Below are 16,926 nucleotides of genomic sequence, written 5' to 3'. Positions count from 1 at the left end.
TGTTTCTGAATGAAACTTGTATAATTAAATATAATAAGCTTCTTTTAATGCATATTTTTACTGAAGATTCCTGTAGAGCCACAGATGCAGATCCGAATCATCAGATCATTCTATTCCATCGGTATTACTGATATGCCTGTTTGTGGGTTTTTAATATACACTGTACATGTAAATGTAGCTGAGTGTGTTGAAATGCGATTTCATGAGTGAATTTGGTCCTCCGTAGTCAAGCATGCGCCCCCTCACACAGTTTACATTTGAGGCAGAGGGAAAGAGCGAACGTAGGGGGCATTTCTGAGAAGAATGATGTACTTCATATGCATTTACATAGACATACTGAAATATAACCTTTTGTATGAGTGGAAAAAAGGCAGAGGGAGAGCGAGTGAGCGAGGGAGGAAAATCCAAACGGCAGAGGTCAGCAGATAGACAACAGTGCCCCCCCTTTGACCCCAGCCTGAGATGAAGGCAGTAAAAGGAATGCCTAGTCTGAGACTCCCCCTGCTCTCCAGCCCGCTGCTAGTGATAAAACTCCAGACATTCTCTCATTTGATGATGCACTGCCATGTCAGTACATTCCTCCCCTGATCTTTTTTTTTTAAGCCTTTAAGGTGATGTCGTAGAGTGATATTGGTGATGAATATATGAGAAAGTTGAGATCTCTGGTCAAATTAATTTAAAGGAACAAAAACATTCTATTAAAGTTTTACGCCACGAGAGGCCATTTATTATAGTACAAATCCCCTTAATCATGGTAAAATCTAAAATCATGGCTCACTTAAAAAAACATAATTTTTCAGTTGGTACATTTATTAATTATATTCTGAATATTAATAATATTAATATATTAATAATAATATAGTTAATTAACCAAATCGTAGGTGGTTTATAGTTGCATTTTCCAATGGCTTAAACACAGTAAAAATTTAGAGCTGGAATGATCCGTTTTATAATTAATAAATAAGAAGCTTAGCAGATGCCTATGCGAACATTTCTTTGTCTGTTAGTCCTGCTCTTTTTCTTTATTTCTCCCTTTCTCTCACTCTCTCCCTCCACCCCAAGCTCTCCTCCCTTACTTTTCTCAGCCTGAAAAGAGTAGCGGGGCTATTGTTTCCTTAAAAGTCTACTAATTCCCCCCTTAAAGGATGAAATGGAAGTGTCCAACTGTGGTAACAGCAGGAGGACATAAATCAAGTTGGAACCCCTGAGCATGGTGACCAGGGTCACGGGGTCACTAGAGGGAATTTAGGCACAACAAGGCCAGAGCACTCCGATGTATGGTGCAAGGAGGCTGGGGGTCAGAAGCTACAGGGGCCAGTTATGTTTTGTCACAAATGTTATGCACAATATGCAGAATTGCGGAGCAGCCTGTTCTTTCTGGCGGGTAAAAAAATCTCCTCATTGAACACACAGTTTCATTATTCTGCCTCTAGGGAGACACAAGGAAAAAGAAAACATGGCTTGTACTTGTGTTCTTTGACAATGCAACACTTTTCTGTTAGCAAACATTTTCTAAACACATTAATTCCTGTGGTGCATATCAACTGTGTTACATCTGGCATCAGGGTTTGAATGGCTCAGTGGTTTAAAATAAAGTTGTTAAAAAAAAGTAAAAGGAGTCTCTTGAACTGCATAGAATTTTCTTCAAAGTGCTTTTGTGCACTTCGCTTAGTAGGCAATATATATTAAGCTAGCACAAGTTTGTACAAGTCATAAGCTTTGTGAACATTTCTGTGTTAAGGAACAACTTTCTGACACTCCCGCTGGAGTACTAGAGGATTAGAGAAAAAAATCCCTCAATTACCCCTCTGATTAGCTATCTGGGCTGATCTGGACAGCAGCAGGCTTGGACGTGACTGTGTTTACAGAAAAAGACAGCAAAATCTCCAGTGACTTTTCAGTCATATGTTGCATCTCCTTGTTTTTTATAGGTTCATTAATGCAAGAAGAAGAATAGTGCAGCCCATGATCGACCAGTCCAACCGAGCAGGCAAGTCCCCCATAGTTTCTGTATTCAAGTCCCACAGGCGAAAGCCCCCTGCAAGCCATGCACCCGGAGGCCCACCTGCCGGTAAATACTTAGCCCAGCCTGGATGTCAACAATGATTGACCACTAAAATCCATCCAATTAACCCAAAGCACTAATCATGCTGACTTGGGCACTATATAACCCAGTGACGAAGAGAAGCGAGAAAACGCATACGATGGATTAAAGTATTGAAACAATAACTATAACTGGATCATCTCTATGCAACTCATTATACTGGAGAACAGTGGAGAGTTGTTCGGCAAAGTACAGAGGATATTAAACTTTTTTTTTCCCCTTTTTATTTACTTATTTATGTATTTTTTAAACTTCATATTTTATTTTGTAGAGGCAATGTTTTCCTCCTAGCTCAGTTCTTCCTGTTAGTGAACAGTGCCCCTGGTGCATGGCTTGTTGTGGACTGCTGTAAAGTTTATTACCTGTAATAGGGTTCAGGGGGCAGGGTTGCATTAGGGACTCAGTAAAGTTCAAAGGCATTCATTGGGGTTGAGCTGTTGGCTTTGACCAAATAACCTCCCAACACACACACACACACACACACACACACACACACTTTCAACAGAGTGAACTAACTGTAAGTACAATCTCAATTAGCTTGTGTAGATAAAACATTATCACTTAGGTTTTCCTCATTTTTTTGTGTCATCTAAAAATGTTTCCTGTATCTATAGAATATAGAATATTTTTGTTCCTAGTACTTAAGCTTCATTGGGCATGTTCTGTCAAGTGTTTTATCTCTCACGAAACCCAAAGAAACTGTGTGAAATGCTTAAGTCTGCATGTGTGTTAACAGATGATGTTTCTCCAGCGACTTAATTAAAAGCATTAATTGACCACTGTTCGTTTCCCCCACATTCCTTGACCATGCCCTCCTGCAGTAAGTCAAGGAGCTCCCTACAACCCAGATGGTCAGCCCGTGGGAGGCTTCGTGATGGACGGCCAGCAGCACATGGGAATCAGACCACCTGGTAAGACCTTGGCGTGTCTTCTCCTCTGACATCTCCCACCTTCCCACAAGCCCCCTCCTTCTCTTCCTCACTATCTCCTTCTCAGTCTGATTCTAAGACCCTTGGCTAGCATAGGTGTGGTCCAATGCATTACACCCCTTTGTCCCTTCATGCTTCCTTTCTGAGACCTTGGCTTTCTAATACCCATCTTCCCAGAATTTGCTCTTCTCTCTGAATCCAAGCTTCTTCCACCCTGTGCAACTGGTCACTGTTGCTAACCACTCACCCCCCTCCCACCTTGCCAGTTAAGCTGCAGGATTTATCCAAAGCTAGGCTTCCTTCTAACCTTTAGCCTTTGAATGCATTATTTACTTGTTCATTTACTTATATTGTCTTATTTGTGCCATATGGTGTTCTTCTCTTTTCTTTTAATAAATGGGGGATTGTGCTTTTGTTTCTTGACCTCCTGTCTCTGAGCTGTGGTCTGTTTATTTTCTCATCTTTCGGCATCTTCATAAATCTGTCTCCCTACAGTTGATGCATGAGTTACATTTATACACCAACCTGCGAGGCAAAACACAAAGAATCGCTCTCTCACCCTGCAGCCAAATACATAGCCACACATTTGGAAATTATGTCAGTCTTGCATGGAATGTTTTAGGTGGAGCTGCTTCAATCGACCCTGACTTGGTCCACTATTTCCTTGTCTGTCTTTCCTAATAGGATTACTAATGGCAAAGGCAGGGGAGATGAAGGAGTGCAAAATGGAGGTGTGCACAGCAGGGTACACAGCTTAGTCCAGCCTAATTGACTATATCCAAATTAAATATGCCATCACAAGCGGTGTGACAAATGGATTTGACTTATTCAGTATACAAAAATAGCGATCATTAATGCAGCCAAGCACAGAATACCTCTGTTGTCAAAGAAACTCTCTACTTCACTGTCTTTAACCGAGAGACATAGGCTGATAACACAAGCTCTGCGCTTTAAAATGTCACGTGCCCACTTTGTGTGCGTATCTAAACACTGAGAGTGTTTCCTGGTGTCCAAATGGCTGCTTACAGCAGCTGCTGTAGTTCCCAGAAGAGACGAGAGAAACCTGCTTTAAACAGCCTCAATTTGCTTGCCGAATTCTGTAATTGGGCCGCGTGTAGAATCTTAGATGAGATGGGTTGAGGGGAAAAGAGAGCGAGCGAGAGGGGGAAATGAGGAAAGAAAAGGAGGCAGAGTGTGACAGAAATATGTCGCCATGGTGAAGAATGCCTGTTCTTTATGGCTTCATCACTGACATTTCCTAGCTTGTCTAATTTAAATGTTGTTACTATAGTTTCTAGGTCAATTAAATGTAAGTGATGTGTTTTATACTTCGCGACCAATTAAATTAATAGGTTATTACAAAAAAACATTAAAAACCTTATCTTATTTGATTAAGAGACCAAGGATTCATTATATTTTATAAGCAATTTTCATTAGTTGAGGAATTCTCCTCAAGGCGAGATTAAGCAGCTATTTGCTGGGAAGTCCCAAGACCTAAAATTAAGGTGTTCCAAGCAGTCACACTGCAACATTACTTAAAACCAAAGCCAATTAAACCTACTTAGCAAACCGTTATGCTTTCTGCCCATGACGATTATAGAGCTTATAGCTCTCCGAAACAATACACCTGTCAGCGTGGATAAAGCCTAACTACTCAAGCAGAAGAGGGCGAGCCTTTGATAAGCGAGGGAATGACTGTTTTATGACCATTTCCCCCCGTACCGTTCTTTGTGTTTCTTCAACAAAATTAGCCAAGGGTGGCCAAAAATTTTTCATTTTACTTTCAAGACAATAGTGAGCACAGAGAGCATTAATTATGGGCATATGGACAAAAATGTTGCCCTCCCCCAACAATAATCGCTATAATCTTCTTCTTCTTTTTTTCTTCCCAAGGACTACAAGGCATACCAGGGGATTACCTGTCACACAGTGGCCCGGTGGGTATGGCTATGGGGCAACCAGGCTATGGTGCCTCCCAGATGCCCCACCACCCTGCTCAGTTGCGGCACGGCCCTCCCATGCGTTCCTACATCCCTGGATATCCCCACCACCCAGCGATGTTAATGCACGGAGGACCACCTCACCCTGCCATGCCCATGTCAGCCTCTAGCCCCCCTATGTTCAATCCAGGAGACCCTACCATGGGAGGACAATTCATGGACATCCATGCCCAGTAATTTACTAAAATGGATTCTTTAAATGACTGCTACGGATAGAAGAGGAGCTGCGATTGGTTTTTCTGGGGCTTGCCAAGCACGATTATATACTGACTTGTTACAGAGACTGAGGAGCTTGCATCTTGGCTATAGATTCGGACTAAGAAAGAAGCCCGATTTCTGTATACTATGGGACACTTTAAAAGGAGGTGCCCTTTGCTTAGACACAAAAAGTGAGAGAGAGAAAGAAAGATTGAATTTATTACTATATCAGCCTCTAAAGGGGAGGGATGAATACATATTGTATACTGTTGTAAAATTGCATTGGACTTTCATATGACCTGGGAAAAAAAGTATTGTAAATGCTATCGTATTGTTCTGCATATTATGTTGTTTCTAATAGATTTTTTAAAAAAAGGATGTGAACGTTTTTTCTTTCCACACTATGTGTGTGCCATCTCCATAGACTTTTGGCCTCCTCCATAAATCACTTTGCGTTTAAACGAGAAAAAATATGTGAATAAATCAATAATTCATTGAATACATATTTGCCAGGCCATTTTTTATTTATTTTTTGTCCTGCAGGAGGGCAGATTTCCCATGACCCATCACGGCCTTAGGAAGAAACCGAGTGCTGTCCACCTGTCTGAGCCACATCCTCCTGCCTTTCAGGAGGTCTCCATTTTGCATTCCCAATTTGCATTCCCAATACATCATAATAGAACTGCCCCCACATCATTGGAACCAATGAAAATTATTTTCACTTACCTTTACTGGATGTGTGAGAAGCTGAATGTGAAGAACAAGCGTGTGTGTGTGTGTGTGTAAAGCCAACCCATCAAACTTTCAGCATTTAAGTTATAAATGGGATTTGGGATTCTTTTGATTAAGCAAACCTGTTTTTGGGGATATTGGTTTAACGTTTTGCTATCATTTGTTTGAATTTTGAAGAGTTTATGTATACACTGTAAATGAATAAATTTTGTGTAAAAAGAGGGGGAACTATTTTTCATATATTTGTGGGTTCTGGGCCTGGTTTGATTTTACATACGACTGGTTCATTTTATGAGGCTGTTAACTGACCAAAACTTTCAGGTTTTGTATGGTTGTCATTCACAAAATACTATAAATCCTTTAAATAGTTTGGGTTATTTAATTTCACAATGTTTTCAGATACCAAATAACAGCGTAGTACTCTATTTCATTCAACATATTTTAATTAATGCATTATTTAAATCATTATCCATCATTAGATATCTTTATTTTTAATACTAAAAATATTCAAAATAGTTATTCATTAGCCAGTGTTCATTTTACTTTGATTTGCCTTTTTTTTTCTTTGTTCATTTTGATAACCTGGATTACATTCTTTTGCCACCCTTAGTAATGAATCCAAAATTCAGTCTCCTGATCTAATTCTAATTCTGATCTAATTCTCCAAACTTCTAAAGTGTTCAAATTTGTGATATGATCAAGACCATTAAATTATTATGTAGGTGTTCGAATCAAACTATATGGGTCCATAAACCACCTATAGATTCAGCCAGGGGTAATAGTTTGAGACTTTTATAAGACAGTCCTATCCCATCGAAAATCTTTGGGTCACACCTTTCAGCTGTGTCCACAGAGTAATTACATTGAGTAACACAGGAAGTTATTTTATAAATAGCTTGTCATTACAAATTGTTTGTTATAGGCTTATTAATTCTAATAACACAATGTGAGTTATTATAAAACACTAAGGTAAAATGTGAACATGGTCTGAACATGAGGCTCTTAGCGCACAAGGTGAGTCCAACTTTACAACTCTATATGGAAATGTTTGTCTAAAAGCTGCAAATTCAACGTTCATACATCCGAGATGAGGTGAAGGGACGGATAAAGGAAGAATTATCCCCCGTTTAGCATTAAAATTCATTTAGATAAAATTGCCACAAACACTTAAATAGGAAGATTAGTTCCCCCTCACGCCTTATTTCACTCACTCAATGGCTCCGTCAAGAGCGCTTGAAACGGCATTATCTAGACGGCCGTTTCCAAGATACCCGCTAAAACCGAGCGCTTAAATTATTCTAAATCAGACACAACTACTCGAAATATATGTTTACGATGGATTCGATTCGACCACGACAGGGAAATGTGGTATATTCTTGTGGGAATGCTGGAAAAACTTACCCAGCTTACGGGTGCTGCCATGTTAAACTACACTCCCATAATAAATCAATAAGTTCCCTTTCTTAAACCCGTCCCTCAGTTTTCTGTCGCCATTGTATTTTTATTACCTTCTCTTCGCTGAATGTTTTGCTCTCAAGCAACGCGGAACACAGGCGACGTTTTAATGACACCGTTTCAGCTCCTCAGATTTGAATTCCTCAACCGTCCGCCATTCGGTGCTCTGGAGACACGGGCGGAGATAAATCCCATGTTTGACTGCCATCTTTAGGGGATCTGGAAAACTGTCCTTAAGGGGCATGTATATTTTCTATCTTGAAGTTTACCCAGACATACATTATGGTCTGAAATAGTCGATTACTAAAATTATTTAAAAAAATATTTTTTGATGATTTTACGTAGCTAAAATAGGCTAAATAAATAAATAAAGTGTTTTGTCACGCTTTATACGACGGTTTATGTTAACATATAACAACTACTGAGTAATATTCATGAACAATATATAGCCTATGCCATAGGCTATTTATTTCATTCCTTTTTTGTTTGAAGCACCGATTGTTTATTGTTGTTTTGCTGCTGTAATTAACAATTTTAATACGTAGCTAGACTAATGTGTAACAATAATACCTGTAATAAAGCATTGTGTTTTTTATATGCTGCTAATGCACAGCTAGACCTTTTCAAATCGATGTATTTTAATAAAATATAGGCTATCAGGAATAATACCTACATACAGAACATTAGTTTAGAAACATGTTAGTTCTGTTCTGTTACTGGTTAGGTAAGTTTCCTAATGAGCGTTTCGTGACCTTTGCAAATGAACATGATTATTGATTTTCTTCATTTATCTGTAGTAAAAGACATATAAGGACGACGCCTTTTCCATCTGTTGTTTAAGAAGAAAGAAGGAAGCTTTTATCTGGCTTTGGCCACATACTGAACTCTGTGAGTAATGACTGAAATAAATTTGTTCCATAAGCACAGAGGTGCCCAAACAGGACTTCTGCCTCCCATAAAGTGCAGCATGGGCTGTGCTGTTGCATGTTTCTGTCATCTGTACTCTGTATTCAAGTAGTTTTGCTTCAGTTTGAAAACTTTCACAAAGGGTCAAGTGTCTTCGCAGGAAGCCGCGGTTGCAGTGGCAGATGCAAATGTGGTCCACTCTCCAGTCACTGGTCATATTTGAGAGGGTTATGTCCACCCCATGAGGGTTATGTCCAAATGTGTGTGTGTGTGTGTGTGTGTCAGTGTCAGTGATTGATTGTTTTTTTTGTTTTTGTTTATTCATCTAATTTACATTCTCCCACAATTAATTTGTTTAATTAGAAATGTAATATAATAAATAATACAACAATGAAATTAAAATTTACACCTACAAATATGTCAAGAACATATACCGTATACCGTATGATTTTAGTGGAAGGTGCTATAAACAACTGAAGTTAGCCTATATAAGGAATCGTGATTTTAAAGTATTGCAAGCATATGCAATTGCAATCAGTGCAAGAATGAAAGTGTTTTAGTAACCAAAGCAATATTTCGCGTTAGTTCAAATAAAGTAGGCTATTTAATACATTTTAATACATTATTATTATTATTATTTTTAAATATGTGCTTAAAGTAAACGGCCTATGTCACTTTCTTTTTCGCTTGTCTTTTATTTTCTTGTTTATTTTGAAGAACTCTTAAGACAAATGAATGCATATTTCGGCAATCTCACAGGCCGACCTCAAAACAAATAAAATAAATCGCTTAAATAAATGAATATAAACAGCAAGGTCGATTTATATAAAATTGAAAGACCAATAAATAGACAGAATTGTGAGAAACCGATGCCTGATATGTCTGTATAAAAGTGCAATTTTGTTTCACTAACGTCTCAAGCGTGTGTTACCACATAGAATAGTGTTATGTGGCAGCTGGTGGACTACTAGAGAGAAGTCTGGAGAGAAGAGATGGGGTCTCCAAAACTGCAGGGCCATTTTGGATGTCATCTGTTTCCTTGGTGACTTCGCCCACCCCTGAAAGCCCCTGGGCTCCAGGATTGTTGGAGAGAAACGCGCTATTTTCTGCACTATCATCTATCACTGTCACCACGTAATGATTCCCCTCGCAGCTCCTTATTGATGTTTGTAATTGCATTATCTCATAAGGGGGTGATCAATGAAAGCGGGCTGCATTCGGGGGTCAGAGGATGCAGGATTGCTTTCTTGTCCGTTCAGTTCAATAAGCGCTATGAATGCAGATATTCCACAAGACGTGCGTGTTAGTCTGTTCCTGCAAATACAATGACGCTTATGTTGGAATAGTGTGTGTGTGTGTTCATGTTACATTCTGTCTCTATTTACACAGATATTATTATTAATAATTCGTGTAAAATGCGATAGGCTACTTATTTGTTTAGATGGCAAAAGTAATTTTATAGGTAAAGTAGAAGGTCCACTGCTGTGTTACAGTTCGGACATCATGCAACAGAACCGCGTATCTCTGAACCTCTCTCTCACTTTCTCTTTCGATGACTATCAAGGTCACCACGGCTGCGGCTTACGAAGGACAAGAGGTGGTAAAGCAGCCTCGGATGTCAGTGAAAGGTGCGCCAGCCCGGCTCCCATCTTCACCTGGTGAGATCCGATCCAATAATAGCCGTTGTGTGTTAGGCTTTAATGAGGGCTCACCGACCCCCACCTGCCCAACAGTCCCGATGAATGCCAAAACGCACTCAGCAGCATCATTTCTCCGCTCTCTTTTATGTTATGAGGTATTATGTTTCGCTTACAATAACCGCTTATGTTCTCTCGTCGCTTTGATCCCGGTGAGACAGTGAAGTACGATGCATCTGCTGTGAGGGGCGAAAGATAAGCGCAACACACATTCAAAGAGCAAAACTAAAAGAACCTATCAAGTTATGAGAACTTTTGCACGTAATATGGTGTAGTATTTTATAAATAGTAACCCCTTTTTCGATCATAAATAAACAATTATGCATATACTACATACAGGATAATTAAAGGCTATTAATTCCATATATTCTTAATTCAGCTAGAAACGTACATAATGTTGAAAGCAGCACACGCATATACTGAAAATAACCCTGAACAATTACTTTAACTAATGTATTCCATTAATGTATCCAGAAAATAATTTTATTTTATATCGTACATTACTTGATTCTTATAATTATGTTGCGTTCATCGCAATATGGATAGATACCCTTCGTGAGGAAATTAATCACAATGGCAAAATTCTATTGGAGATAATTATTTAAAGGGGATTAAACATGTTAATATGCAATTGCTTTATGCAAAGCAATGAACGTGGAATTATACATTTTCTAATGAAGACACAATTCATATTATTAATTCCATGTTAAGTACGTGTAAAACCAAAGACTTCTTGAGTCTAAAGAGAAACTTTTGATACAGTAGAAAATACCTGTGTGTCACATGACTGGGAGCCGAAGGTGAAAAGGTCACGACTGCTTTAGGTAAATATGTGAGCTGCAAGTTGAGACAAGGCAGAGAGTCACAAATTCCACTCGCACAGCAGAAGAACGATAAACCTCTGACCCGAGGACAGTGGCCTCCTCATTATTTATTTTCGGAGGCTGTAATTCGGTATATGGAACGTTTCTTTTTGATGTGCCAGTTTTGCTGCAAGAATCTGATGGACAACGAGCCAAGAATGGCAAAAAAAAAAAAAAACCGATACACCAGAAATAACCTTTCAATATTGCAGTACTGAATTACAGGAGCCAATCATTAGCTTTCTTTTGAGTTTGAATACCCTACACATGATGGTAAAACTTTTTAGGATAATTTATCAGTGTATTAGGCTATCGGTTAATGAAAGACTTAATTAAAATGTCTGAAAATAATAAACAATGTGGTACACTTTATTAATAATAATAACTTTAATGAAACACAAAACAAAATTTAGCTATGGTGATCAGGTAATGTGCATTTATATAAATAGATATGTCATGCAACTTTTATTCATTTATTTTCGAATGTACATGAATCATAATTCCAACAATGTGTGTGGATGAATGAAAAATATGGATGTCTGAGATAATAAAAAGGAACATGGAATGTGTGCCAAGTCTTCAGAATCTGTATTCTATTTGTGGTGGTTTCATACATCTTTTAAAATAAATGTGTACTATTTAGCCTACACTGTTAAAATAATAATAATAATAACTCTAAACACTTGATCCCAACAAGTGGTGTTACCATCAAATAAAAAGGACTAAACTATCATTGTACTCTTGTATACAAGGATACACTTGGGTCTACACATCCATTATTACTACAAAGTTTTCAAACATTTATTTTCAAGGTAAAAATGCAAAAAAGGGGAAAAAAAATACAGTATATTGATCCTTTGAGTCATGAAATGTTTACTTGAGATTAGTCCAGTTGACCTGAACAAAACTTTTTTTTTATTAACCATTTGTTTCATGTTTAATGTGTTAACAAAAAGGTAACGAAATAATTGTTCAATTATATATATTCGCAATGTTCATAACGTATATGTGTATGCTTTTTTGTTGTTGTTGTTTATCTTACATTTGTCCTACCAGGCGTATAGTTTATCTCGACGCATTGGTCTGCTTTTCCTCTGTTCAAATGGCGTCTTTGTGCTCTGGGCTGATTCTCTAGTAGCCTAATGCTGTAAATAAAACCGTTGTTTATTCACACATCAATCTCCGTTTTAAGACAACCATTTCCTAATGATGAATTAAATCCGGTAGCGATTTCAAAGTAACACCCAGAGTGTATCTGTTCCTTACAGAGCGCATAATTATCAGCCACACATCCGTGGCGGGTTAAAATTGTCAGCAAGAAGCTCTCTCACCTTGTCAGTTTTTCGGAGTCGCGTGTTTTCACTTTCCCTCCCTGAAGTCGTAGTGCGTGAATCAGACACAGATACTTTGTTAGTGTTGCAGAGAAGAAGCACGCGCAAATCCACAGGGTGGTATCAGCAGTGTATTCGCAATGTTCATTAAGTAAATCTAATTATAAATTTTAGTATGCAGCTGTATTTTTTTCAGTTTTAATCAACGGGAGCCATTTTCACACTTTATCACGATCGCATGACTTGTAAACACCGTGCAAGCGCGGGGAATCTATTATTTAGAGAGAATGCAAATTCCTCAAGGGTGAAACAGACAGTGATATACTCAATTTCAACACAAGACTCGTGTAAAACAATCATAAATATAAACGTTTATATTTCTCTGTGCAGCTTCAAATCATTAGCATGCAACAAAGACTGTACAATCTTGTTATAACCTTTTCAAGTTGTTATCTTTTTTTTTTTTTTTTTTGCATGATTGACAGTGCTCATTATATACAGATTCTGTCATTGCAGCGGCGTCAGAATAGATTATCCTGCTGGCTCGTTCATGCATCCATTTGAAAATCGTTATATTTATCCATTTATTCATCTGTTTTGTTTTCTTATCTTCAGTCTTCTCTCACTGTGAGCTTATTGTTACAGGACGTATATTTTGCTTTTTAATGCTTTGCAACGTCTGACTGTGAATCTGGCTTTAGACCATGTGACAGTTTATACCAGTAGGACTGTTTATTTTACACAAGCCTTTTAAGGCGCACCCATTCATGCAACACAGGGATGGGCACTTGGCTGGATTACTAATTTAGCTGCCATGGTGTCATGATGCCTAAATACTAGCATCATGACACACAGCTGGGAACACCTGGGGGGAAAAAAAAAAAGAATAAGAGAGTAATAAGAATATACTTTGGAGCACTTGAAATAACCTGCTTGCATGTCTTTTATGTGAAGAACGTGACCCGGTTACAGTAACAGAAGCTTCCAGAGGTCTTAATCCTGAACATGCACAACCCAAAGCCACGCTTTCTGCTGTGTAGTTTATGGTCCATAGACAGTTTATAAAGAGCAATGTAGTCTATCAGACTGGCTGACTGCCTCTGCACAAGAGATTCAGTTAGAGCAAATGTACTCACTCTGCTGTGGAGGTTTTCAGGTAACAGTGGGGAGCCCATCAGCTACTTACTCTAAACTAAACATTAAAAGAAGTGGAAAAGCCTCTTCTACCTCTTTAAACAGAAAAACAGAGGAGAACATGAAAAATGGACGACTCGACCGCTGTATATTGTTGTTCTACTCCTGTGGTGTTGTATTTGTCCAGTGTTGGACAATTATTTATTAGGTAAAGAATCAAAACTGTACCACAGGTATTCTAAATTCAATTAATTCACTCATTTAATCATTCGATAGTGATTGTTTTCCCTAACAAAGCTATATTTAGGCCCTTTTTAAATTAATAAATTCCCTGTAATTCTTCGTCCTTGTATTATTTCCCACTCCTCAGTAATTTAAAGTCTACCTGGCAATATGTTGAAAGAGCTGAAGTGTGAGTAAGAGACATTCATTGATGTGCGAGAGAGCTAGAAACAGAACTAAGCCAAATATTTGAGCTGATTCGAAGATGTGCCACCTCCATTCCCGCAGTCCAGGACTGTTTATGTCTAAGATAAATCTCTCTCCACTTAGATGTAAAGGAAACAAATCCATCTGATAAGGGACCCTTTGCCCCCACCCCTCACACTTTACTTTGGACAAGGCTACACATTTAGCATAAAAGCTTTTAGTGCGCCGTGCCGCAGTCGAGGCAGGCTATTGTTAGGCTTTGTGATGGATTAGCCTGAGATCCAACTGAGAATGTTAGTGTTACACGCTATAACATTTTTGAATTTATTAGGGTTCGTATAAGCAGGGTCATCGACACTAAATGGGATGTCAATGGGTAAAACACAACATGAAGATAAATAATACGCACTTTAAATGAGTAACCTGAGTTGCACCTCCGCAGATCCGGGATAAAGGCATTATTTGAACTGAAGGGTGTTGGCAAAGGGGTTAGAAAGGCATGCAAACCGGTCTAATGCCGCCAGGTGTTTTCGACTGGATTTTACATTAAAAACAACATCCATCAACCTGAGTTTTATTTTATTTTAATCCGGTACATCTTTCTTTTCGATTTATGTGGTGCTCTGACGTTGTATTAAAAACGGCTTTCTCTTCCTTGACTATGTTATCATTCATCTTCATCAGTTTCACCTGTGTTTTAGTGAGTTATGCTAATTTCCTTTACATGGTAAAAGGATATCGATATTTTTACAGTTTTAGTGTAGACCACATTATGACGTCATGAGTGTTTCAGGCCAGTGCTCATAGTCTTTGTGGTGTAGGTTTTCTTTTCCATGGCACAATCTGTGTTATGGAAAATAAGGGCTTAGAAGCCTATTTTAAGAAACATTTTAAGAAATGTAACTAGACTGCTGCATTTTAACCTTTGGTTAAAAATGTAGAAAAATATATAATATAAAAATTTGAAATGAAATTAGTCTTCCTTGTCATTTCTCTCCCCTTCTCTTGTTGTGATGGTATAGTCCATGTCCACTCTTGGGGCAACAGACCTTGATTTTTCACTTACAGCAGCAGTTCAGTTTACCGGTGAATTGTAGCTGGGTGCTAAACTGTGTCTGGGCCGCAGTCAATGTTTATGTCTAGCAATCAACTGCAGTGTGCTTATGTTATATGGTATTATGGACACAGCAAACTTAAAACATGCCAGGCGTATTCAGAAGGGTAGATTTATGACATGCTGGATTTCAGGAGCTGGGGGAGAAAAAAAAGGAGCGTTGGAGATGTATGTGTGAGAGGGTGTTTGTTTTCCGTGAAGAAAACCTCTATTGTTTATTCTTCCTTTGCCCGCACTGATGATGTAGATTTGTATCTTATACAGGTTGTAGGTTTTTATATTCTCATGAATTGATCTATCAGTTCCTCACTCATGCCAGGAGTCATATTTATTTATTTAAAATGAAATCAATATTAATGGTGGTTGAATGCTCTATTGAAATTGAAGCATGTTGAAAATCTCATTGCAAGCTCACTTAAATTAGGTTCATGATGCATTTACAATCAGCACACACTATATTTATAAAATATGAATACTGCAATTATTAAAAGATCAACTTGTGAAATACAGAAAATCTAAAGAATATATTAATATATCAGGACCACAGAATGTGAGAGATTGAATTAAACATGAAAACTAAAGAAACCATTAAGAAAACCAGTGAATAAATGCTTAATAAATACAAGATATGCTGAACTTGCAGTAAATCATCTGCATTTGTTCTTAAAATTTGTTCCGAAGCTTTCTAATAAATAGTTACTGCTAACACTTGTTTGAGCTGAGACTAGCACTGTTTATTTGAAAGGTATATGAAGTAAGGCTTATCATTTTGAATGATATTTATCTCATAATGCATTTACAGCTCACTGTTATATATAAACTGATATTAATTATATAGTAACAAATAAATAAATAAATAAAACAAATAAATAAATAAATAAATATAACAAATAAATAAATAAACAAATACATAAACAATATTAATTCTAATAGTATTTATTTATTTACAACAATTGTCCTTATTGTCTTTAAGTCTTTCTCTGTTTGTAACATTTTGCTCTTGTTGTTTGCTGACTTCTAGGCAAGGTCAGTGTGTGTTTTTCTATAGTTAAATAACACATACAAAAGGTAATACACACACACATATATATATATATATATATATATAAACAAGTTAAAATAAAATAATGACAGCAAAATTTAAACATGTTGCTTTATTATTATAAAACATATTAAAAAGCAAACCATTCCTTCACAAATAAACAAACTAACAAACTAACAACTTGAACTAACAAGCAAACACTCACACCTGTACGCTGAGCATGGTCCATATCGTAAGTACATTATATTCTAAATCTTCTAAAGTCATTTGATAGCTTTGTGTGAGGAACAGACCAAATGTTAATGAATTATTCCCTAATAGTCCTCCACCCCAATGAGCTGTTCACTACTGTGACTGTGAGAACCAACTCAAACTGACTAATGAACAAATAATTTGGACTGTATATTAAAAGGATCTGACTCAAAAGAATAATTAATTAATAGACGTCACAAATGATTAAATGTATTACAGTTTATTAAATTCATATAAACCTATTGCATGGCTCTAGAAGACATACAGTGCATGAATAATACTGACTGTTTTATAATACTTTTACTGTGCTTTTGCATTCTTTGACCATTCATGGAAAAGAGCGACAATACAATTCTTTAAAGTTTCTCCTTTTGTGTTCCCTGGAAGAAACAGGGAATTGTACAGGATTGGAACACGATGAGGATGATTATATGAGGACAAGCTTTCATTATGTTCATTATTGAGTGAGGTAGTTGTTTCCATCACTTTTTTTAAAAACAAGGATGACGTTGAGATTATTTTATTTAAAAGAGTTGTCACTGCACGTGAGCAAAAAGCAAACAGACACTTAATCCTGACAGAGAGAACAACTTGACATCAATTTGTCCCTAGAGGGGACAGACAGATACTCAGTTCCTCTTTCTACACACACACACACACACACACACACACACATGCAAATCCCCCACCACCACTTCATTCAAAAATTTGTGCCCCAGTAATAAATCCATAACCAGGAA

General features: G+C 37.5%; 1 protein-coding gene across 3 annotated transcripts in view; it reads left to right on the top strand.

Annotated features, from left to right (window-relative positions):
* The window catches only part of LOC107660223 (homeobox protein Meis1-like), a 59,067-nt gene extending 53,461 nt beyond the window's left edge, over positions 1-5,606 (top strand). For 2 of the 3 annotated variants that reach the window (XM_016449488.1, XM_016449489.1), the window contains exons 10-12: positions 1,932-1,990; positions 2,926-3,015; positions 4,927-5,606. In XM_016449488.1, the coding sequence (XP_016304974.1) occupies positions 1,932-1,990; positions 2,926-3,015; positions 4,927-5,210 (433 nt within the window). In that variant the 3' untranslated portion in view covers positions 5,211-5,606. The remainder of the gene's footprint in view (positions 1-1,931; positions 1,991-2,925; positions 3,016-4,926) is intronic. The other variant, XM_016449490.1, reaches the window with a different exon arrangement.
* The last annotated feature ends 11,320 nt before the right edge of the window (positions 5,607-16,926 follow it).

The sequence above is a fragment of the Sinocyclocheilus anshuiensis genome, unplaced genomic scaffold (genome assembly GCF_001515605.1).
Source record: "Sinocyclocheilus anshuiensis isolate Anshui unplaced genomic scaffold, SAMN03320099.WGS_v1.1 scaffold475, whole genome shotgun sequence".
Classification (NCBI taxonomy): Eukaryota; Metazoa; Chordata; class Actinopteri; order Cypriniformes; family Cyprinidae; genus Sinocyclocheilus; species Sinocyclocheilus anshuiensis.
The sequence above is the reverse complement of the archived record's forward strand: the minus strand, read 5'-3'. Positions and strand labels throughout refer to the sequence as shown.